Genomic DNA, 24,937 nt, shown 5'->3' with positions numbered 1-24,937 from the left:
ACGAAAGCATTAACCCGAACCCTAATCAGATATAGTCTGAAGTTGGTAGACACATTGTCTATCACGTATTACGACTATCTAGTTGGCGAAGCTTCAAACCCCAATGTTAAGCTATCGTTTGCATACTAATAACTCCAGATTTTAAAAGTTTTAAGGGAACAACAACAGAATTTGCATCTTTGCGCAAACTAGCGTAACTTTCGATGGGATAGAAGAAGGTCTAACACAAATTAGCTTACCAACTAGGCAAGCTAAACATTAATTTGTTTTACGTAGTTCATTTCGTATCTGGTTATTGCGTGCAGCAATAATAATTTCATAGTAAGCGCTGACATTATCTTTGAAGACTGCGTTTCGTTTTTACTTCCACTTACTGTGGTCTGTTTCTACCTTAGTTACTGTAGTATCAGAACGTTGCACCTGGAGCCATAATTCAATCAATATTATCGTCAATATGGAATTCGCATATCCACAAAAGCTGGAGGTGCAACGATGAAAACGTCTGAATTATGCCTCATAAAGAATTATGTAACATCGTTACGGCTTCTTTTGTTGATAATATGCTATGATACACATAGAAAACTAATAATGTATATGTATACACTTATGAATATTGCGGTTTGAATATATTGCTCTATAGGTGGCTTGGCTTGCTTGCTTGCTTGAAAAGGTTTTATGATTCGACTTCTTGCTAAACGTACGTAGATACTAATACTAAATTTTTTCTGTCAAACATATTTATCTTACATTTGATTACTTACGATTCTTGTCACTGCTAGGAGAAAGAAAGCATGACAGTAAGTAGGTGTCAAAACGAACAGCTTTATCCCCACGCAGATGGCACAATCATGTGAATAACTATAATAGACATAGGCTAAGGTGTATCCTTGTTGGTGCATTAATAAATAAAAACATAAATAAAACCTCTAAACCTCCTTACTGACCCGAAAATGTTTGCTTTCTTTCAAGATATCTTGCATTTTCGTATTTTTTTTTTTCAATTTTGTAAAAGAACTGACATGCATGTTTCATATGCCCTTTCCTTTCTCTATCGTTTTATTTTTATTCGGCAACAACGAAGCAACGCGCCTCAAGTGCCTGTAGAGAAATCAATGCCTGAACTTGAAAAGCCTACAAGACTTGTGGCCGGCCCCAGGTTAATGACATCTAATCACAATGTTTATATTACTTCGAAAATAATAATTCGCGTTATATACCATTAGTCTATAATTTCATATAATCCGTTATTCGTGTCTACGATTCCAAAGCAGCTCGCTATTCTATGTTATTAATGAATTCTCAATTCAACTACTGAAATCAGTTGTTGTGCGCATACTTCGAGCCACTTTCCTGTCTATCGCAGTGTTTATGCTGTTTACATGGCTAGCGGTTGGAGCACTATTGTTCAAGCTTCTCCTCCTTGTCTCCGCCCTCTCCTTTTTACGGAGAGAGGGAATCATACAGATATGTTTTGTGTCGAAGCACGCATATGGATGTTGCTTGATGTGTTCTGGATCATGACAGCATAAGGGACACTGAAGCGATACTTTTTTACGGTCTTCTGGTGTGACACTGAGCATCGCCCGTCGCCCTTATCTTTGGTCAGCAAAAAGCTGTCTGCTGCTGATATTTATTGGCTGTACAACTAGGAAGTGTCAATCATGCACACTGCTTTCTCTCAACAGCTGCAGTAGTAACGATTATTTGCTTACACCCTGGTACTGTTGCTAGCCAAATGGCCGTGGTTCGTCAATTTCTTTCCTACAGTATGTTGTTTATTACGGCACAGCTATTTGCACCAGCTGACTGTTAACGGATCTAAAGACAGCCTGTTCAAAGTCAGTATTGGACACTGAGCTGCGATAACTTTGTCTGACTTTTTGTGAGTTCATGTTAGTGTAAGGACTATATGCGTTTGTGTCACCTTAGATCGGAAAGTGACTGATCGAAGTCATTAAATGTTACAATATAACAGATGTTGTGTGCGACTATAAATAATTCCACGCTCAAGATCTGCCAGGCTGTGTCCTACTACGGCACGTTGGTTGTGCCGATAAGGAATCGCGACCGTTTTGCCGTACCTCTTTCACTTAATATTATTGAGTATAATGTTGTGGTAATATTTCTCTAGCTACATAAATCAGGCTTTGTTATTTTTTTAAATATTAAACTGTCGAAGGGAGTACAGGTGCACATTGAAGGGGCTCAGTTGGTCCATGTTAGTCGTTACCTGCAATACACACGAGGCAAGATACGAAATGTTAATTGAAACGCTTTTGTGGCCATACGCTGACATAACGTTAACATCTCGTTAAAAAAACATATGGTTAGTAACTATGTTGCTACCCAAATTTACTGTCTTCACAAAGTAAAAGAAATATAATACTTTTTCAAATTAGGCTTATTTTTATATTTTAACTGGACAATTCATTCTTTCGTTTTCGGTTATATGCCCAGTATAAAATTTTGCTGAAGTGATCATTTATGATTCAACACAAAAACTCATGCCTCCAAAGATCCACTTGACAAAAATGTTAGATTTCCATTCTAACTGGCCAATAAACGTTCGAGATTTGAAACGTGCAGTTTTGCATAGTGTAGTCAGTATTTAATGTCCCTGATCAGATATAAAAATAAATTTGATTATTTCGTGACAAAGACAAAAACATGATTTTTGTCTTCAATGTTCGGTCTGCAGTCGGTTTTTTTTATCGTCTATAATTTTACACTTTCTGTATCAGTACTGAAAAGGGCTGGGCGTTACCAGTCGTATGCCTTCATTTAATATATATTGATCATTTATATCATTAATAACAAGCACAATTGGAGCTGTAATAACAATAATATTAATAATCGTAGTCATCATCATTGTAATTACCACGTGACTGGATAGTGAAGTAACATTCCAACGCGACAGATCCGTCAGATATCTCTTAAGCTCTGAGATAAGCCATAATCGAAGTTACATCGACATTTATAATAAAATAGGAAACGTCCCTTAATTGGGGAATAATGTGTCGGTCTATCTTTGGCAAGAGGTGCCACTGATGATGCTGACCCGCTGTCGTTGATTATTGCTTTTGGTACGCCAGTAAACTAATACTTCCACTTGTATACGGCTGTCCGACTTTGAAGGAAAAGCCCAAAACCTCTGGGGAACCCTTAGGTACTCATCATTTTGCTTCTTTTTGGTCGTGTGAACCCTAGAATTTTCGTAGCGATGTCAAGAAAACCGGTACTCCAGACAAAGAGTTCTCTAAAGGTAAAAAGTTTTTCTCTCGTAGTGCCTCAGGTTACTATCACCTTATCAGTACTATCCAAGTTAATTTCTAATTCAGTGACTTTAACAAATATAAATTTGATTTCCCATGTGTCAAAAAGTTAAGTCTCAATCATTGCAATTGTGAATCAACATCGAAGTACATTATAAAGAAGCCAAATATGTTGTGGCTCTTCAATTGAAAAAAAAAAGCCAAAATCAACTGAAACTATTTAATCTGTTTCACGCTGCCGCATCCATTGGAAGCCCTCCCACCCGAAATTCTCTACGGTTCTCAATTTCGTACATTCTACAGTAAAATAATGGCTTACGACAGTAAATCCGGCTGCTTCTACGTGCAAGTCCTATTTTCCTTTTTGGTCGTATCAAGTCACTGTATTATATGACATAATGTGCAGAATTTTCTTTTCTTTAACGAGGGCAACTAAGCGACCAAATTCAACAATCGTGCTCAACCTAAGTCATGGACAACTCAGGCCGAAATCCAAGAATAATTTGGGACTATGCTCCTTATATGAAGAAACGAAGTAGAAGGAATCTGCGCGCATCGATCTTTAATTTAAATTCAGCAAATCTTGATCCTTGCATAATACCAGTTACACCATCGGAGCTCTTGTGTTTGCTCCTTGAATATCTATTTTGACCGCTGTGAATTAAGCTGCTGAACATGAGCACAGCGCAGCCCGAAGACGACCGCAGTGGTGTGCAAACGGACGATTGGACGTTTCATGAAATGTTTAGATTTTAGACAGAATCAAACCACTATTTAGCAAAGAAGGCGTACAAACGAAAGGTATAATACCGTTAGCAGTGACGCCTAAAATGATGGAAGTGCATTATTTCATGTATATGGAGCCAAATCTCGAGTCTCCTTTGGCCAAGGCATTTGATGTAATTATTCAAAGCCTTCCCAACGTATAGCTTATGATAAGAGCTATTTTTAGATTTATCTTGTGTTCGAAGAGTCCGCTGACTCAGCTTACAGGATAAGGTACCTTCGTATACGTCTTCTTGTACATGTGTTTACATTGTCTTTTTAACATTTCTACTGGGCTTTCTAGCAACTCTAGAATCATTTTCGTGTATCCGTTTAGGTTACTATGATTATTAGGTCCTACTCAGCGATGTTGGAAACTAAGCTGCCTTCGGGTGATGTGGTAGGGGTAAAGGATTTGCGTAGCCTTTGAAAGAACACGTGCCAAAATGTTTGCATAGATTTCCATGATTTTAGGATTTATGTGTAAGCTTCGTTTGCCACCTGCATTTAAACAGCTACATCCGAACAAGACCTACACGATTAGTATCCGGCACTATGGAATGATGATATTATGGAATTTGGCGTTTACCATTCATATTGCTAATATGATGATATTGCTGCGGTAGCATTAGTTTTAAGCCTAGCGAGCCATTTCGTCAATATTTAAACCTCTTGCGACGCTGCGAACAGAGTCACTCAATTATGCAACCGCATGGTTGAATAACTCGACAAGTTTCTAGAAAAGCGATGAGTATTTGGTTTGAATTACTCATTACGATTGCCAATAGAGCACGAGTAGTTTTGTTTACTGGCAATGGGTGACGATTTTACATCACATCAAACCGATGCTTTTGTATACTCTGCAACGCTACGAAAATTATCGATTCCGTTGTGAATGGCCAGAACTATCCGGCTTAATAAACCGACCGATTGTCCTTTTTATAATGACAAACAAACTTTAGAAATTATTAGAAAGATGTGAATAATGTATCGTTAGAATAGGCATGTTTGGCAAAATAGGCCTTATTCCGTCCGGCTTAACATACCTAATACGAAGACCTGCTGCAACAACGTCAGAGCCGGTGAAATATTTCCTGCTATCAACTCTAGCATTGTTTCCGCCAAGAAAATTTAAATTTCGATGGGAGCTGCGTTTAAGCACTTACTAACTTACACGTACGGGATAACGCTTCTACATTTGTTTATTATTAGCATTAACAGAGTGCGCGATCCGTTCGTTGACTGAACTAAAGAGGAAGTAGCATCGCCTGTGACCCCTACAAATTGCTGAACATCGAACTCTTCATCGAACATTGCTTGCTTTTGAATTGCAATTTTAGCAAAAGACAAAAATTCGTCATAGAAGTTAACGAGCCTTTTCTTTTTTTCTCTTGTATATGCTAACAGCTCAGCAAAAGCGGGTAGGAATTAAGTGGAATGATCCGGATGTTGTGGCAGGGGGGAGTTCTATCTATATGATCCTATTGCCTAATGCTCGTCTCGTGGTGGCGACTAAACCTGGTCTCGAGCTTTGGCAGTAATCCGTCTCTGTTTAAATGGCTGTCCACAGCCCCATCTTAGTGTGTTTGAGAGTCGTCCAGTTGCCACCAATTAAAAGTTACGAATTGAGCGAGCCGTTGCATCGTTTGATCTCAGTTGAATATGAATTATGATTAGAAGTCGCCAAACCATCGTTCCCCCACGTCATGTTACTGCCTGACTGGACTAACCGATCTACTTTGTTTCTCCTATTATTTAAGCGTGAACGTTTAGCACAAGAGGAGCTATGAAGATCTTCGTTGGAATCGAGGGTGGAGCTTCGTGTTCTAAGTCTATTTTAGTCCAGGAGAACGGCACTGTATTAGCGAAAGCAAGCGGCCTGTCACTAAACTATCTCCTGGATGGGATCGATGTTGTTTTCAAAAGAATCATAGATCATATCAACGAGTTGAAAAAAGGCTCGGCCATTGAGCTACATACAACAATCGCCAGTATTGGATTGTGTATGAGCGGCTGTGAAGACGAATCGGCGAATCGCAGATTTGAGAAGAAGTTTCTTGAAACATATCCAGAAATTGCTGGTAAGTTAACTTGTTCGACTAAGCTTTCATTTTAATGCATAGCGCAAGGCTGGAGCTCTCCAAACAAATCGATAATGGTCATGTTATCAATGACGAGCGAGCTGCGCGCTAACTAGACACAAGGCCCTGATTCTTTCTTGAGCATGCCTGAATATCGTAGATTCCAATCCGATTTTAAAGAGCAAAAGAAATTTGCTTAATAGATATTGTAGTCTGTTCCGTAAAAAAGTTTGCGCCGTCTAGAAATAGCTAAAGCAACAATGGAGAATTATAACCTTACTTGCAGACTGTTCCCTGATTTGCATATATATTAACGGGTATAATACGCTTTTGAAAGGATGCTTTAATGCCATATTTGGGTTGCAATATCTAAACTGGTTGACGTGGAATTATCGGAACGTGCAATATCCTCCTCTAACTTGATAGAGTTCAAGTTTATGCTAATAGAAATGTGCGAACTCAGTTCAGTTATATTCAGCGGTCAAGTATAAACCGTTCTAGCTCAGTAATGGCTACTCCAAAAAACAAAAACTACGTGTCGATACCTACCAGATAACTGTGAAATCGACAAAATGGCCCTGCTATGACGTGTGACGGTAGCTGCCATGATCAACACTAAAGTTTATGCTTCTTTTTTGCTTGACCTTTCGTGTCGCCGTCCTAAGCGAGCTATTCCACGTCACTCGCAGTGTCGCCCGTTAAGGTGCATCGGCAGTGATAGCATTTTCACAAAGCTTCTCGTCATCTGCTCTCCATAGCCTCGTTTCCACGCACAATTCCTAAAGAATTATCATTACATCATTTCGCTTATCCATCAGGGATGCACATTACTCATTATTTCACATGCAGGTATCAAACAAAATTTCACCCATGTCCTAACTCGACCATCATTGTATCAAACAAGAACATGACGTTACCAGAAGGACAAGTAAGTAAAACAGTCACTATTCTAAATCTGTGGTCAAGCTATATATCGTCCGTTCTGGACGAGTTTTTTCGCGAGTGCCTGCTCGAAGCAAAGAATACGCATTTACGAAATTGGCTCAATAGGATAAAATTCGCCCGACTGAAAATACTCTACGTTGCGTTGCTTCGAAAGACGATCAGTTATCAAAAATAAATGAAATTTGTGCTTTATTCTTTCATATCATTGGTACACCGCAAACGAATGGTAGAATTATAGCATTTACCATGTCAATGCTATTCTACAGCGATGTACCATCATTGTTAGGGTAACTTTAACAAACACGTTCATTAATCTTCTTCTTTGTGTATAATTTTTAATCGATATAAATGCCTATTGGCTAGTTAGAGCTAACTGTAGCCTTTCATTGAACTTAGATCTTCTCCTGGCAAGACAGCTTAACTACACCGATTCTATCCACCACCTGATACCGAAAGCGTCATTCGTTTGTGTAGAAACTCTTCAAAGCTCTACTCTAAATAGTACTGTACTTGTAAATAGTTACGTCACACCGCTTTGTGACTATTCAATGGGGCAATTCTTTAAGCCTCGCACACGGTTGTGGGTGGGCTCTGCGATAGAAAAAAACCGATTATATATAGGTTTCCTTGGTAGTTTGTCGACTCTGTGCGGGTTTGACGTACACTGAGGAAACGATTTGCATGATTCTACGAAACTAATGTTACAATCGTTAGCCGCACGGTTCATTAAGACGATTCGAATGTTTTTTGTAGCTTATAAAATAATAAATTTATTTTCAGAATTTTGCAAAATCCTTTTCGTTGACCCTTGAAGTTTCGTGTATGCATTTCATAAAAGGCCTTTTTTTCCGTGAGAATTAGACCTTGTGTCGGCCCTGCAATGAATCGTCGCCTCTTAAATAGCCTCATTTCATGTGTCAATTTTAGAGTCAGTTACTGTTGCATCCGATGTGATTGGCTCAATCAAAACCTGCGTTCCGGATGGCGCATTAGTTCTCATATCCGGCACAGGGTCCAATTGCTTCCTTCTCAACCCTGATGGCAGCCAAGCTCGCTGCGGTGGCTGGGGACATCTTTTAGGTGACGAAGGCTCTGGATATATGATCGCTCACCGGGGTATCAAGGTAAACGCCAAAAGGCAGTGTTCAATGAAGAGTCCAACTTGCTTTTGTACTGCTTCTATCACCCACTGCAATTTAAAATATGTTCCCTGACAGCATGTCGCAGTAAACCAACGCCCGTCGCTATTTAATATGGACCTGCTAGGTTAACACTGATTCGGTTCGATAAAAATAGAAGTTTTATGGTTCGAAAGTGGACGTAGTCACGTGAAGCTGCTTTTATAATAAGCAATACAAGAGACAAGAATCATAATTTGATTGTACGATGTATACATTGCACATTTATTTACATTTAAATAAAGGTTAATGTAAGCCCTTACGATCTACGAAGGGTCTAATGGAGTAAGCTCGGCCAGATTATTGTTAAAATACTGAGATTAGAGACTGAATAATATGAATTTTGTATAATCTCTTATTACGAAAAAGTAGTTAACTTTTTCTCTGGCATTTTAATTAAACCAATATTATAACTTACGAAGCACATGTATTTTTATTATTTACAGACAATTATCGATCATGATGACAATTTGCGGAGGAGTCCTTACGACATAGAACCCCTACGTAAACTTGTGTACGATTACTTCAAAATTTCAAGCAATTCAGAGCTGCTGCCTATTTTTTACATTCACTTCAAGAAATCGTACGTGGCAGGACTTGCTGAGAAGGTGGCCGACTTGGCAAGATCTGGTGACGCATTGTGTAAAGCTCTTTTCCATTCTTTAGGCGTCGATTTGGCTGAATGCGTAAAGGCCGTAAGAGCAAAGATTTTCAGGGACTTCTTTATCAGAAAAGGAGGACTGCCAATCATTTGTGTAGGATCCGTCTTCCGCTCGTGGGATCTCATCCGGAATGGATTTTGTGACGCACTTCATGACTTATTTGATGAGTTTACTTGTTACCGACCAACTGTCGATTCGACCATTGGAGCTGCGTATCATGGAGCAACCGCTGCCGGACACAATATTCACATAAACTTCGCGAACAACTATCGAACTATATACAACCATCGTGCGCCGACTAGGCTTCAAGATGCATGAACGGAATGCAAAGCCTAGCCGAATGCTGAGTCACGTTCAAAGGCTCAGCTCTGTCCTTCGGACTGGGTCATAGGTCAGTCATTACGTGATTAATGTCTAAAGCTAGATCAGGCCCTCTTTTTGTCTAATATATTATTAGGGGTATCTATATATGTGCATCAATTTGTATATATCCGAACGTTGATCTTGTGCTGCTATTATTATTCCACCCGGGATTTTGGGTTTATATAGGCACGGAAAATTAGATATACGCATGCATCATTGTATGCGAATGCTTTGAAGCTTCCATTTGGTCGAAGACCTGGTCGTAGATTTAAATAAAGAAGGTATACACTTCATGTTACTCAAGTTAGGATACCTTTTTTTAAAGAAGAATTCACTTGTCGTTTTGGAAATGAAATCAATGTTGTTTCTTTATTTAATTACACTCGTCAAATGTTTTAGAACGCCAATTCACATCAGAATCGAAATTAATCAATAATATACGACCAACCCACAGCGACATGCAGAGCTGATACTTGAAGCAGTATACGGCAGAGGTTTCTATGTGTAAGCGCAACATTCAGCGCACACGTAAAAATATAGGTAAAAAATTAGGCGATAGTCGATTTAGATGTCCCTATAATTCATAGTTAATGCCAATTAGATACGGATAAAGTTCAATTTCGTGAGATCGAAATCTAGATATGAAGCGCCCACTAATTCGATAGCTATATGAAGTTTCGAAATTGTCCACGTTACCTTATACCCCTAGTTATCATACTCTCAATAAAGCTCCAAGAAATACAACCATTTGAATGGAGCTCTCCGCCGTTGCATATTACGAGAGTTTTGGGCCACGACAAGATACATATACAGTAGTCATTTTGTTTTCTGAAAACAGGTTACCTATTATAGTGTGCGGTATGGCCAGCATGACCTGCTTGAAGCACAGTCTGTTCCGCTGTTTCATTACGATTACGTATCTGATCTTCGTAATTATAATGCCATGTATCAAATCAAGTAATCTGGAAGTTTTATGGAGATCAGGAAGCAACGGAGCAAGAAGATCAAGGTAACGTTTGACCAACAAAAAAAAGTCAAAGTGGATGCGTTGTATAGTAGTAGCTGGTACTTGTTTGCTTACATTTATTACCGAATGAAATTATTACTATCATAAAGAAGATTTAAACTACTTCTAAAAGCATCGTTATTTCTTTATTGCATCATCTGTGCAGTTTCAGTATTTGCCCCGGCAAGATCTATGCGAACTCTACTTACGTCCGCTTTATGCAATGTTATGCGAACAGATCATGAAGCAGCTGGATTTGTTGAAAACTTTGCTGATGATGTCATGCGTGTCATGACCATTAATGCAAATACCTTAACATAGCGGGAAACAAAGTGACAAAAATGAGTCTTCAACATCCCCCACGTAAACATGCCAAGCATATCGTGAGTGCGCCGTTTTTTAAATATCTGTCGAGCTCAACTAGATACTCCGGGTAGCTTTTCGTGCTTGCGGTTCCATCATCACCACTTTTATGGAAGCAATACGTATAATGATAGATTCATTCATAAGCGGCATTGCCAATCACACGGATTCCCACATCGGCTAGCGGCAGCTTGCGCCCAACTGTTTGTTGATCACCGTTAGGAGTAGAAGTATCTCGACAAAAAACAATTAATTTTATAATAGAACTATGGTAGTATAGTGACATTTTAATATCTTACATTTCATTAAGCTTTTCCAAAACAAGACGGAAAGCTTACCCCAAGCCAAAATATTGATTAACTTACATGAGGCCAAATTTTGTGTTCTTGATTTTCGTTAGCACTTGGGCTTGATAAACGCTAAGTTTAAAAACACTTAAACAAGCGTACTACAGTTGACAGCAAGTAAATTGTTCCTAATATAAGTGCCACTGGATATTTTTAGAACACGATTTATCTTTAGCTACCACTAATGCCCGACTATTTAGTCCCACCAATTGGCTTGATAATAACAATAATTGCACTAGCGTCATGATGAATATATATACATTTATCGGGGATGATATCGCTTCAAAACGTAGGTCTCCTTTATGCCGTCTGGGTCACTCGAGGTACAAATACGAGGGTACGAAGTAACAATAACACCTCATTTTTACCTACTATAAAACACAATCGGTTGAGTGCGTTTGTAGTAGATTTCCTAGAAGATACAATCAATCAATCAATCCCGACTCCTTCCGTAAAAAGTGAAGCTTGTCCTCAACGCATGATACTGCTTGACGAAGCGTTGCTTGGGCTACTATAAATGTTCTTCGCCGTTCTTTTTGTCATCTTTCCCACGTCCTACAGTACCGGCGATGCGATGTCTGTACATCGGGGTCAGAGCGTAGAGAACCGTGATAGATCAACAGCACTATTTCAAATCTGCAGTTGCGTATATCAAATCTCTGGGGGTCCCAGTGAAGCATCGGCAAATGACATTTTAGAATATTCGATGTCATACTCAGATTGTGTTATCGTATCTTTCAGCCTGAAATCATCATGAATGATAAATCAAGTGCTTGCTTAAAAGCTAATGGAGGTTTTTTAAATGTTTCAGTCCGATTTATTTCTCCACAATTATATTATGTTTTAATATAATAAAAGCTTTATGTTCTATATGTTAGCATGTAGAACGTAAAGCTCCCTATCGTCGATGAATGGTTATGTGCCGCGTTAAATTTTATTCTAAATTAAAATTCGACGAGTAAATGTCTTAAAATGGACGGGACTGCACTTTTGACATTTGATCGATTTCGACTTTTGCTCTGGTGCAAGATCCATTCAAACATCCATGGATATGGACTATATGCCTGACAGGACAGCGTAGAAGCGATTTCCTAAATATACAATAAACATGTTGGACAGAAAAGATGGATCACGCAAATGGCCGACCATAGAAATATGGCTACATTTATGTGATGATCGTCAAGTGTATTCGTTTAATAAGATTTAGTTAAAAGTTAAAAAGTGCTTCATCAACTACGCATAGAGGACAAGTAGGCACGGCTTTTGATAGCCTCTCGGTATTACATACGGCAACGAACAAAGCACAGCAACCTGAGTAAAGTTCCCGCTGGCTACAAATAATGACAATTGATATATTTATCTTAATGCGAAATAGAAGAAAATAGGTGGCTCCGAGATTTCCGTTCAAGTAAGACCCTGATACGATTGTAGTGTCCTATTATTGAATGATGCTTGAGAGACACAAAGGAATCGACAAGGTTTTAGGTATAATTCAGCTGCGTGGAGTAAACAATGGCTCCCAATAAAGAAAAAGATTCCACAAACAGGATGCGAACATTTCTATGAGGACAAATTAGATAACCTGCTAAAAACAATTTAACAAAGTCATAAATAATAACATCAAATGCATAATAAATTAATTCCTTATTAAAATTCTAGTAAAACACTGTAGTTTTTGAGATTAAGATTCCTTATTGGTAATCATAATAGATACTAATTCAAGTAAATGACGAGTGGAATTCCTAAATGGACGTGTAATTCCTAAGAGGACGTTGTAAGGTAGGGCTACGAAGTTGTGTCATGATTATCAAACGCGTAATTTGAAGAAGCCTTATTTATCTGTGCTTGAACTTGAAGCAGATGCTGTAGACTAGCACTTAATGGCCTAAGATCTTGCTTATCTAGCTCTACATAACTAGAACTGTAAATCCGCGGCTTTCTCATAATTCCATATTAAATCTATTAAAAAAAAAGATATAACGTATATTTGAAGAAGGTCTCATCGGTTACAGTCTACGGTGACCAACAAGTTTTCATATTGACTTTTCATAAAAGCCCATATTGAACATTTCATATAAACTTCTCATATGTTATAGGTGATTACTTGATTTTCAGCTGTTTTTTTCGAGCTAAAGCCAATGAAGTAATCGGAGCTAAGTCTACAAAGCTACGTTAAGGAATCCGGGAAGATGAACTGGTCGGTTGATTATAACCACATAGGCTTTGAAGTCATATGAAATGTGCAACGGTAGGAACCGTTGTCCGCACGTAAACAATACTTACTCTTGTATAACGGATCTAGCCAGCGGGGATTTTGCATAATTGCTGGCGCTACATTTGAGTGGCCTTAGAGAGCGGCTACGATCAGCCGATGGTATTGTCTGATGATATTGTCCGATGGTATGGACGAACTCGTGTGATGGGGCAGGTGAGATGAGTCCAAGGGCTTTGCCGCCACATGAGCCGATTGGCTTCACAATATCCTCGTACGGTGAGTACGCTGATGTACTGCCAATCTTCTGGAGCTCGTGCAACCGAAAATTCGCGTACGGGTAAGGGGTTTTATAGCTGCGAACAATAATAAACAAAAATAACGAATACGAAACTATGGTAGTGCCGGTACAATCATACATTAGTCCTAAAATTAACGAAACTTTGGGGTGTGAATCATTGACGAACTCGTTAACGGTATGGATCGTCGACGCCCGCGAAAAACGTTGCCGGAGGGTCCAGTATTATGCAAGAAATCGGCCCCTATTAAAGCTTATTTGTGGACTAAGGAAGGAGTATATTAAGAATGACTAATTAAAGGTTTAAGTGTCTAATTGAAGCTGTAATGGCGGTGGATAATGATTTCATTAGATAAACGTAACTTTCAGGAAACTTCTAGCACGAGCAAGACATTCCGTTGTAATACCTTTTTTTGTTTAGATACAATTCTGAGAAGTCAAGCATATAAAACAATATCAGTTTACGAGGCCTAATATATATATATATATATATATAGTACGTGGTCGCAAATGCGTGCTCTTTACTTTTATTTATCGTTATGTATTGGGAATAATAACAGACAAGTAAAGGATGCCTTTTTAGCACCGAACTATACGTAGAAGAACACTTGTAGCACAGAACTAACTGCTAAGCTTAGGAACATATGAAGGTTGAGAAAAAGCGACGTTTCATGCATGAGGCAAAATCAGCCCAATTCTATGCGTAAAATTTGAATCATTTATTTTCTAAGTAACAGCGACTAAAACCCAAGTCTAAACGCTAGTTGATCTGATATGAATAGTAACAAAATATTGTTCATCCATTACTCTACATAAACGTACGTAGCGACTTTTACAAATTAACCAACCTTTGTGTTTTTAAAACTGGCGAAGTACGGACACTTTTGTTCGGCTTAAAATCATTGATCTCCTTGCGTTGGCACATGTAACCTACGACTGCAGAGAATCCCAAGAGCATCGTAAACCCCGATAGGATGACGATTGTTGTAGCCGCTGCGAATAGAACTGGTTATTATATTTGGAATACCAGGGCTAGGCACCTGTTACCACTGGGCCTGTTAGCCATAGGAGTGACATGCAACCAATCAGTGACATTTCAGCGCTCAGGCGTCACAACCTTGTGGCAGGACGTTACACGACTACAGCACGTCCTTAGGATATATTATCTTACTATTCCAGGCGTAATAAAACAGAAGCTACTTGATTAAAATAAAGGGCTCGTTTCTTGAATAAGCGCAATTTTTGTACGAAAATTAAGCCGAGAAAGTTATTTGTTCAAGGTAAACGTTAAAATTTAAAAATCTTTTTTTTTTTTTTTTTTTTTTTTTTTTTTTTGTAAAGCGTACCTAAACTCCTAGGCTTTGATTTGAGTTCACATTGAATGATTCAATGACATCATTCAGTAATATACATATGCAAAGGTATCATGCAAACTTATAGGTTGCAAATCTGTGTGTGATGAAGAAAAGTGACTGAATTTCGCGCAGATTCAAAATTAGGACCTTTATCCAGGTGCAAATAATTCTATTTCAAAAATACCGAGTTCTATATATATCCTGGGTTATAGAAAATTATTTTGCCGTGTGTGTTCGTTAAGATTCCGAAAATAATAACACTTAGAAAAAAATTAACTAGCCAATGGCTGCGCCTCTGTAGCGCTGACGAGCTGTGCTCTTGTAATTTTTGCAAACTACACTTCGGGAAATACAGACAAACCGAGTGAATAACTACTCCACAGGGATACGATATTTGGGCTGAACAAAACCCACAATTTTTTTTGTTATTGCCAGTTTCGAAGGTATTCGGAAGATAATTCCACGAACCAAGACGGAATATACGCAACGGGTTTTGAAATCATATTTTCGATGAAAAAATCCGCAGCTACTTTTAGAAAGAGAGCTTGTTGAGCCAATCGGAGAAGCTTCAACAATTGCTCGTCTTAGACGTTTTTACACAAACCTCTACCTTTTGGCCTAGCTGAGCCTTTGTATGTTTGTTTTTTTTTTGGCACAAATAATAGCACACTATTTTAAGCACAGAGTGGCTGCTTCTTTTACGTCTGCTGAGTTTGAGTCTATGATGATGATATGCTCCAAGTGGACTTTTTGCTAATAGTAGTTCTTCCTAGAATACACTGCACCGTCTGTTCTTGGGTGTCAGTTTATAAGTAATATTTTTTTTGTACTTTTTCAGTACCTTCATTAAAGTTTTATAATACGTGGTTGGGTTAGTTAAGCCGGGGAGCGTATTGTTCATATTCGGTTTCGCTCAGAAAATTTCGTGAGAATAGCCGTTCTAAGTTCCATAAAACAATCACCTTCTTAATAGCCTTCAACCTTCTAGTTGAATTGATTGTGCCAGGCTCTTTTGTCTCACGTAAGGCTTCTTTACCCAGTGTTGTCGCCTATCTCCGACGAATTCTACCAGCGCTCATGTTTCCCGGAAACAGAAACTTAGTCAATAAACGTTGATCTTGTGCATTAAACGATATCTCTTCTCCTAAACTTATTGTTCTCTACTAACTTCGGTTAGCTGTAACTTGTAGCTAAAAATGAAATATTTTCTAAATTTTGTCTACTAACGACACGTAGTTTGCAGATTACTCAAAGGAAACTTCCGGAATAAACAAGTGAGATTAATTTAGTCCGAACGCTTTATATATACAACAGATCGAAATACCTCCCTGTTCAGGCTGTAATAATCTATCATATATCTATAATATAATGATTTTTGCTATCTTCATAAAATAGGTTATTGCGAAGATATTCGGCTCATAAGTACACTAACATACAACAACGCGTAAACTATACACGCGTACATTTGATAGTACCAACATGTAATTGTCGAAAAGCGTACTACCGTCATCAACCGTCAGTAATTATTGAAAGTTGTATTTGTATCGAAACGACGTTTACCGTGCATGAAGGCTATTTTTTTCAGGCAAACATAAAAAGAGCTCAAACAATTAACTAGGAGACAACTGTAGAATATGAATGTATGGTCTAAGATCATAAAATTTCATCATATGCATTTCTACGTACAGATCGATTTCATAAGGGAACACTACAGTGGGCAGTATGTACATGCTGAAAGCGCCTACCTATATCACGCTTTGTCGCCGTATGTAGCATTTGTTGTTCAAATTTATCCCATCCATCTTTGGTAATCGTATAAATTAAAACTATAACCAGTGCACATAGATGAACGCTGCACGAGCACCATACGAGGCCCAATCGAAAAATATAACGCTGGTACAATCCCTGTCGTACAAATAGGCGTGCAAGAAACGCCAAGAAGACTAGTACATCCTGTAATAAATGTAGAGATATATCAGAAAAATACTCTTCTATCCATTCATGTTCTATACCGCTATATCGTTGTAAAGGCAAGCGAAAAGATCAGATTTAAATTCCTAAACACATTCGATGACCATGTTTCATAAACTAGTTTATCGAAATGCGATTCCTTAATCAATTTCTGGCCATAATAAAGTATTGTTACTCATCCTAACTCGTGCTCTGACATGCATGATTTTTTCTTGGAGAACCGTGCAGTTATGCATACAAATGTTACAATTAATTACCAGTAACTGGGTTTTATGTTTTTTTTTTTATGGAGTTTCCTCTTCGATCAAAAATAAACGTGTCTTCCGAATTCAAATAGCAATGCGAAGTTCTTCATGTCGTTTAAAGCTCTCAGCGTCAATACTCCGAATAAACAGAAGGGCTACTGCCCGTTACGGTATATCACACATAAGAAAAAGTTCACCTAAATTATGTTGTATCCATACTGTATATCAATTTTTTCGGTGTGCACAGACCGTCCACAGCAGACCTCTGTAGAAGCTTCTGTTTACATGCATTACCGCAGGCCACAAATATGTCTTTACGGCCTTAACAACCGGCTTCGCTAATACATCGACGCGTGCATAAGTGTCATTACAATCGCGTTCACCGTTAACGAGATTGCGTAAAACATTATAATAGAATGATATAAAAGGAGACCTGCCCTTGCAACTCGTGGTGCTAAAAAGGACGACATGTCAAATCAAGTACTGACTATGGATCCGAGAACCGCGCCTCCAGTGGGTCTTCGATGGTTAGCGGATGTCGCTTGCCACACCTCATATAGAATGGTGACTCCGACGAATAGGTGAAGAATCAGTATGGTGGTAACCAGTGACAATTGAAGACGAAACTTCCAGTAATCCTATGATGATAAGGAAATTCGAGGTTGAGCATTTTTTACGGCAAAATATCATTATGATTTTAGTAAAATTTGTGAAAAATTGCCGCTTGTATCAACCTTTTTTCATTATAATTAAGCGGATCACTTTAATTATCCACCCAAAGTATAGTTTCTTTACAGAAGTTTTCTCTTGCATAAATATAAGTGTGAATGTTAGTTTGTCTCAATGGGAAATATAATGAACGTCATTTATGTAGGAGAAAATCCAAATGTTAGCTTATTCATACGGCGTTCAACACTAGATTCAAATAGGTATGAAACTCTTTTAATCGCTGTCTGGCCGCCAATGCGATTTCCGCTGTGAATTCTAAAGTGCTTTTTTTCTAAAAAAAAAAATAATGAAATTTTCTCATACCAGTCTGACAATCTGTGTATAAAAGGCCTGACTGGAGAGGTCTATTAGATAACTGTTTGTAGTGTCTGCTGATCAAATCCTAAACGCTACAAAGATGACCTGCTCTGGTTATCATAAAAATCCTTGCTATCAGGCTGACTAAATACTGATTCGATTTTTCTCATTTCTAAACTAAGCATAAAAATACGGTTCCGACACGGATTTCGATACTCGTATAGCCTCTGTACCGTTTGTTTTCTGCGACTCTTTTCGATCCTTACAAATGTTCGTATTTACAACTGTCGTTACAACAGGGCGAGTTTAGAATTACTTGTAATCGATCTTTCAACTTAACTAGAGCATGTTACACGGACTTTGTCAGTTGAGATCATACAGGAACCTATAGTTCAACACATGCCGTAAACAAAATGACTACATATTTATGAGCACTAGGTACTTAAAAATTTGCGCTTCTTTAGAGGCAAAACTCCGTGAGCTTGAGGCTCCTACTTGATGGCTGTCTTATGCAGAGGCAAGAACTGTGAGCGTATCCATGGATGAAATCATACGCAGAAGTTCTCGAATGTACTCACAGGGCTACTGCGTAGCTTAGCGCTGCGGTCATCGGTTACAGCGTACGCCTCTTGGCGGAACATCTTTGCTGTACGATTGGAAAATGTCGGGGACACGGTGGCGCCAGCGGTGCTACGCAAAACCGGACGAAGTGCAGTCAATAAATACAACTAAACAAAGTAAGAATAATCTCGCTGACGACTTAAGGTCCTCTGTTATTCGAAACAAAGCGAACGTTGTTCAAGCAACATTGACCAAGCACTTTACGTACAGAATAGCGCGTGACGAGAGTCATTGACGAGCGGGAGACGAAACAAGCTGCTGACTGCGAGAGGCATCGGACCGAATGAAATTGGCACGATACATGCATAGGAAGCACATACTAAAGTAGGGTGCTTACGTAAACTCGACATACATACATATATAAATTGGCCCAAAAAGCCTTACTTCTTTAGTGTATAGGAAAACTGTGCGTGAATATACATCCGTTGCTAATTTTTTCGTGATCTGAAAAAATCTACTGCGATAGCTTGGTTGGATTATGATTATAAAAGCAATCATATGAATGAATTGTGTATAACACAGACAGCATTGGCGATTTAGCCACATCATAGTCCTATCAAAGCATAACGTTTCAAAGTGGTTCTTTTAGCAAACAAATTTACTTCCCTGAAAGGTCTTAGAAAAGCTCTAAGACAGTTTTCTCGTAGATCTTGTAGCTCTTCTAGAATTTCTAGATTTTAACAGGCATTATAGCTTCAAATGTTTTTAGGTTATAAATTTGTAGCTCAATGAGTCAACAGTTGGTCGTGGTAGTGACCGGGTACTGGTGTTTCCCTCGGATCAATAGACGTTCCATCTCTTTTTTAACGTAGCTATTGATTTTGTTTGTTGCTTTGTTTTGTAACTATATTTGTCTTGGTCGTATTCCTTTGATGGCTACGTTTACCTTTCAGACATTTTTATAACCGATTAGTTTGAAGATACTTAGCGCCTCGATTTCCGCCGTATTGAAAATAAAGCATGCATGTCGTTGATATTTTATGAACGGGGAATACGGGGAATTAATAAGCTTCCAGCAGCCCAACACTTTAACGCATTACTGAACTACCGCAAAAAGCAGGGCACAACATCAAGCGTCCACTCGAATCCGCGCAAGGCGAGTCCATGCATGTAATAATAGATCATTCGGAATTGCTCAGATGTGATGCAAATGTCGCAAGTACCAATCAAAAAATACGCCAATCAATTGAGACCCTGGAGAAAGAGCTCTCACTGATCTCGATATAACCAAAACTAAGTAGTTCGCTTTATCAACAACCATCTGGGTACATTGTAATAACCAAATTTCATAACGTTTTCTATTTATCATTAGCCCATATTTCATTCGTTAGTTTTGAATCTGTGCGGGCGCATTCAATGTCATGTTTTGCGGCCCTGGTTTTGATTAAGTCGCGAATTAACGAGCACACAGTTCGGCAACTTAAATTTTACCAGTCCACTTCATTCGCCGTTAGCGAGGTGAACGGGGCCGCGCTGGGCGAGCGGATCGTGGTTGAGGCGGAGGTGATGCTCGCGCTGGAGGCGCGCCAGTCGGGAGTACTGGTCCGGGACTTCCTGCGGGATAACGTGGGGGCGAGAGATTTTGGGGGTAGTTTGATGACGAGGAATTTTGAGGATAGTTTGGCATCTGTGCTGTCGACGACCGTGCCATAGGGGATTGCTGACCCTGTTGCATAACCGGCACATACATCGGTGGATTATTACCCAAAATGAGGATGACCTTAGGCGGCACGACCGGTATGGCTGGCTCGGGAGTGGTTGGACAAACATGAACTACAGGCGCCTTCGATACTCGGACTGGAGGTGTTTTTCCTTTTCGAGTGGTAATTCTGAGGCGACTTCTCCTTCGGCCGATCGATGGGTCGTCGCGTTCGGTTTCAGTGGTCACAAGTGACAGGGAATCTTTCCTACCCGTGATCTTCGTACTGATTCTCGAATGGGGTCGCTCAATCATAATATCGCTAGGACGGGCTTGCTGTTTGATGAACGGTGGCGGACGTTGGTGGGTACATGCGAGCGCAAACCCGGCACCAGCCCCTACAAGATGCAGCCTAGCATCGGCTTCAGGCAGAAACGCATAGATCAGTACGACCTCTCCACACGCGCGGAGAGCGGTCAACGCATAATTCCGCCATTCTGCTTTATGTCGCATTATTCCAGCGAATACCTGGATAGCTAGTAGCGTTGACGATATACCGACAATCTCGGTTCCAGGAGGCACACACTCGTTAGAAAACGGCGGACAACGGTATGCTAAATTTGTGCACACTATAAAAAGAAGATTTGTTACGACCTGTAGAAACACGCAATAAATGATCATAATGTACTGTTTTACGAAGATCTTCTGCATTTGGTACATGACGATGTACGCCGTGCTGCAGATGTATATCAGGTGGGTTAGATTGACAGCGCCGAATGACGGAACCAGCAATAGATAAATCTGTCCCGAAGGGATTGCACAGAATAAATTAATTCCTTCCGGAAAAATATGGCAGAAGTACTGCGTGATACTAGCTCCCACCAATAGACATGCCGACACACGCGGTAGGAAATATAATACGACCTGACCAACCCTACGAGGAGCGGGCAATAGTACTCTCGTATAGGGCAAGGTGACCACTTTGCCAAGAAGGCCGATCAGGCTGCGATTTTCCGTTAAACGCAGTTGCGATATTGCTAGACCGACGATAATCCCGAGGCACACGTCGTAGGTCTCACCGCAAAGCAGAGGAATAATGAGGTATTCCAAATATGGGAGCCTGCGTGCAATTATGGACAGCAAATACGGAAACCGAATCGGCTGCTCCGCATACGCCCAGCGGTGGGTGATAATTTTGAGCGCCATGAGCGTCACGAACGGTCCGCCTGCGATACACATTAGGTCTGTGTGCTCACAGATGTACTTTGTCACGCCAGTCGTAATCATGAGCAACATGGTGACAAAGATAAACCTGCGCGGGCCCATTTTCGATTCGAGGATGATGCACTTGTACAAAAAACTTGTGCCGAAGTAGAAGACATCGGCTGATCGTTTAAACGTCACTATTCCAAACGCCGAGTAGAATGCGATCTTGCGGAGTGGCGTTGTCGCCAACGCTGCGGCTGCCCCTCTGTACCTGTGCGATGTCAAGATGAACACCGTCAATAGGTTGGTTATGGGCGGGATAGCGAATGGCGAAACGTACCACCAAAGTATAGCGAATAAGAACGTAAAGTTAGTCTCCGTCGCAACATAGTTCCAATTGTGCTGAAATATCTGAAACGCACGCAGGAGTCCTGGGATAGCATGTTCCCAATTCAGCTGGGATTTTGGCAGACGACCGAGCATCGTTATCGGTCCTAGTTAACGAATAGCACTCCAACTAGTTAGTGTTTAAATCAGCTCTCTGATCCATCTCACTCACTCACTGCAGACTCAGACTGTTGATAGTATGGATAGATAGAAAATGCGATACGGTTATTCGAGAGACGGGATCGGCTTAAGTGACTTGAATCTATTAAGTATGTTCACAAGAAATTGGGATCTGTACATCACTGTATTCCAACTACGGTTGGTTCCTTCTATCGATGCTGACGGGGCATGGAACATACTCAGCTAAAAAGATCTGCTTATTCGTATATTCTTTTGCCTAGGTCTGCATTCGCCGACCACATATACCTTCGGTCGCTACTAATAACCGCGCCACAAAAAGTACATATCTGCTTCACGCGTCTATAATGGGAAATGAGAAATGCGTATGGATGACGGGATGTTTTTTCAGGCCCTGCAAATACTCCTGTAAAACTATATCAGGTACTTGAGCTTTCAATAAGTGGAGGTTGTTAACTTCACACAGAGCATGAGTACAGGCAGATCAATTGAAACTAGTGGTAATATGTACATCTGCAAAACAAATGAATCAATTGAGTTTGACGTATAAGCCAAGCCACAGATAGGTAGCAGTTTGCCTCTAGATACCAATGTGTTATTTACAACTATCTACAAGGGTAGGCTCCCTGTTTGCTTAGCCATATTGTATTGCACAATTGCTGCGAAAGAACTTTGACTTTAACTGTACCTAAGGCCATTTGCAGGTCATACTTTCGACGATATGCATATTGATTTCTCGGTAGGTGATGAACGTAATTGGTAGCCAGTACCTATACCCGAATATAGACCAATTGTTTTATCGAAAAATTTATCGCTGGATAGATATTTGATTTGAAAGTCATCAAATCATTTAACTTGTTTTTCAGTACTCTGCTATGGTGACTCAATTTTTGTAATAATAGATATAGCAGTGAATCTTCCGGTCGGCCAGGCAACTTCACTGGCGAATGCCTAAGTTACTATATTAAACGTCCTGGGTAGCATGTTTGGCGTTTGCCTTCCTCCTTCATTCATTCATATTAATGTAACAGGCTTATTTCGTTAACAGTACGTAATTTTTTAAACTGATGACTGTATAAGTAATATAATGTAAGCTATAGCTTCTCCTTTTCGTCTCGCTTAAAACAATCCAGGGAACGACTGTGCAAACTAGTCGAGTGAAAATTTTTTAAAATCTAACTTAAGTCTCTTACTTAAATCGCTTGACGACAATTCTCATCCAAAACATACCCCAAATGTTCACTTATATGTATCATTATTATGCAGAGGATGACAAAATCTGATCGATCTGATTCACGATAATTTTCCAAGCCGATTCTTGCCTTTGTAACTCGTGATGATACTACTCTTTACCGCTTTATAGTAGCTCATCTGTGTGTCGAACACTCTACGGTTCGATATCAGTACACGGCCTATTGGAGGTAACAAGATGCGCCATGATTGGGGCAATAAACCTCATTCAGCTGAGAGCTGGTCTGTATCTCTTTATTCTCCGAGAGCCCATCGAAAATGCAGCATACTGAACTACCCAGGAATGTCTGATTAAGAGCTTAAAAAGATACCTGTGAAATGATGCGGAAGATTTATATCGGATTTTAGAAATGTATGGACGTGCAAGATGTGATTTATCCCTTGGCAGAGTCATTATGTTGACTGTGACTCTGCTATCTATCAAAAGCAGAAAGGCAGATTGAAAAGTCTTAAAAAAAAGTAAACCGTGCAGACACTCTTGAGTTAATTTTTCCTTCATTTTCATATCAGTACTTTAATCGATAATGTGATTGGCCTGTCTTTGATAATCAAGCTAAGAACAACGTTACGTAATGACTGCATCAAGCTTATGTACTTCTTGTTGTACATGAAAAAAGGGAAGCTGAAGCAATACTGTACGTGTTTCATACGGATAATTGGCGAATGGAACTTCCTTTTTGTTGTTTACTTGGAAAAAAAAACCCATCTAAGCTGATTTAAGATATCGAGTGCACCAAACCCAGCCGTACACACGGGCATATAAGACCGGAGCACCAGCGTGATTAGCTCTTGACAAGTCCCGACTGTTCCAGAAAGCATAGCGCAACTGAAACCGTAATCCTTCTGGTCCGTATGTGCTGAAAAGCAAAAAAAAAATGACCATTTTGACTTGAAACGTAGAGTCGAAAACATCATCTGAAAGTAGTCTTTAGTGAAAAAAAAACAGCCGTAAAAAGTCTACTTAAGTTAAGCCCTTTCTCGAGTAATCTATATCATTAACTTTTTTAGGTAACTTCTATTGTTCCTAAGGGCCCGCATAAATCCAGACATGGGAGTAGTCATCGCTCTAGATGATCCAGCGATTATGTCAATTACCAGTGCGGCTTTGATGTAATTGCGGTCGTTCAGATTTTAATACCTGCTGCGATGAAAAAGAAAAGCTCTTTTTGTGCTCTTCAGTTGAAGATCACCAGTTATTTGCTCAAACACGATCTGCTGAAGTAGCAACATGGCCCGCACTACAACAAAATCAGCCGAAGGTGATTTTAGAGCTAAGAGAGACTTGTTATATTTCATTTGTTCACAACTATACTGGGTAAGGCTGCAAGAAAAAGCAACACTCCAATAACGCTACTAGCGTGCCAGTGTTTCCTGCCGAAAGTGCATACGCCGTGCATACCTAAAGGCAGCGAAAGCTTGTCCTGAGTGTAAGGAGACGTTACACCACCACCACAACGACCATTATATACTGTGGCTACTAGCTGGTATTATGTATTAGGGCCTTGTGCTAATCAAAATAATTTCATCCGTAGTTTTCTCGTCTGAATACAATGCAAACGTAATCACAGAGCCATAATTTCATTGGCCAAACCTAACAGATAATAGA

General features: G+C 39.6%; 2 protein-coding genes across 15 annotated transcripts; one reads left to right on the top strand and one right to left on the bottom strand.

Moving 5' to 3' along the window:
• Nucleotides 1-1,026: 1,026 nt before the first annotated feature.
• On the bottom strand, nucleotides 1,027-18,947 carry LOC111246210 (uncharacterized). Of its 5 annotated transcripts, none has more exons than XR_015324605.1 (7): nucleotides 18,668-18,947; nucleotides 17,552-17,701; nucleotides 16,593-16,800; nucleotides 14,341-14,428; nucleotides 13,266-13,550; nucleotides 6,668-6,897; nucleotides 1,027-2,230 (listed from the first exon to the last, which is right to left on the bottom strand). XR_015324605.1 is itself a non-coding variant. In XM_086984773.1 (6 exons), the coding sequence occupies exons 1-6, from the start codon at nucleotides 18,728-18,730 to the stop codon at nucleotides 2,227-2,229; spliced, it is 855 nt and encodes a 284-aa protein (XP_086840899.1). In that variant the 5' UTR covers nucleotides 18,731-18,937; the 3' UTR covers nucleotides 1,027-2,226. The 5 variants fall into 5 exon arrangements, 2 of the variants coding, with proteins under 2 accessions (XP_086840899.1, XP_022651182.1); XR_002671585.2 differs by having other exon boundaries at nucleotides 14,341-14,485; nucleotides 18,668-18,939; XR_015324606.1 differs by lacking the exon at nucleotides 18,668-18,947 and having other exon boundaries at nucleotides 14,341-14,485; nucleotides 17,501-17,621.
• Nagk (N-acetylglucosamine kinase) lies at nucleotides 1,697-12,646 on the top strand. 10 transcript variants are annotated; one of them, XR_015324604.1, is made up of 5 exons: nucleotides 1,741-1,882; nucleotides 5,798-6,118; nucleotides 7,991-8,187; nucleotides 8,688-9,294; nucleotides 10,439-12,646. XR_015324604.1 is itself a non-coding variant. In XM_022795442.2 (4 exons), the coding sequence occupies exons 2-4, from the start codon at nucleotides 5,824-5,826 to the stop codon at nucleotides 9,219-9,221; spliced, it is 1,026 nt and encodes a 341-aa protein (XP_022651177.1). In that variant the 5' UTR covers nucleotides 1,697-1,838; nucleotides 5,798-5,823; the 3' UTR covers nucleotides 9,222-12,646. The 10 variants fall into 10 exon arrangements, 7 of the variants coding, with proteins under 7 accessions (XP_022651177.1, XP_022651173.1, XP_022651174.1 ...); XR_015324603.1 differs by having other exon boundaries at nucleotides 10,105-12,646; XR_015324602.1 differs by having other exon boundaries at nucleotides 8,688-10,275.
• Nucleotides 18,948-24,937: the final 5,990 nt, after the last annotated feature.

This window comes from Varroa destructor, unplaced genomic scaffold, assembly GCF_002443255.2.
Source record: "Varroa destructor unplaced genomic scaffold, Vdes_3.0 BEIS01000003.1, whole genome shotgun sequence".
Taxonomy (NCBI): Eukaryota; Metazoa; Arthropoda; class Arachnida; order Mesostigmata; family Varroidae; genus Varroa; species Varroa destructor.
This window is presented reverse-complemented; position numbering and strand designations above follow the sequence as displayed.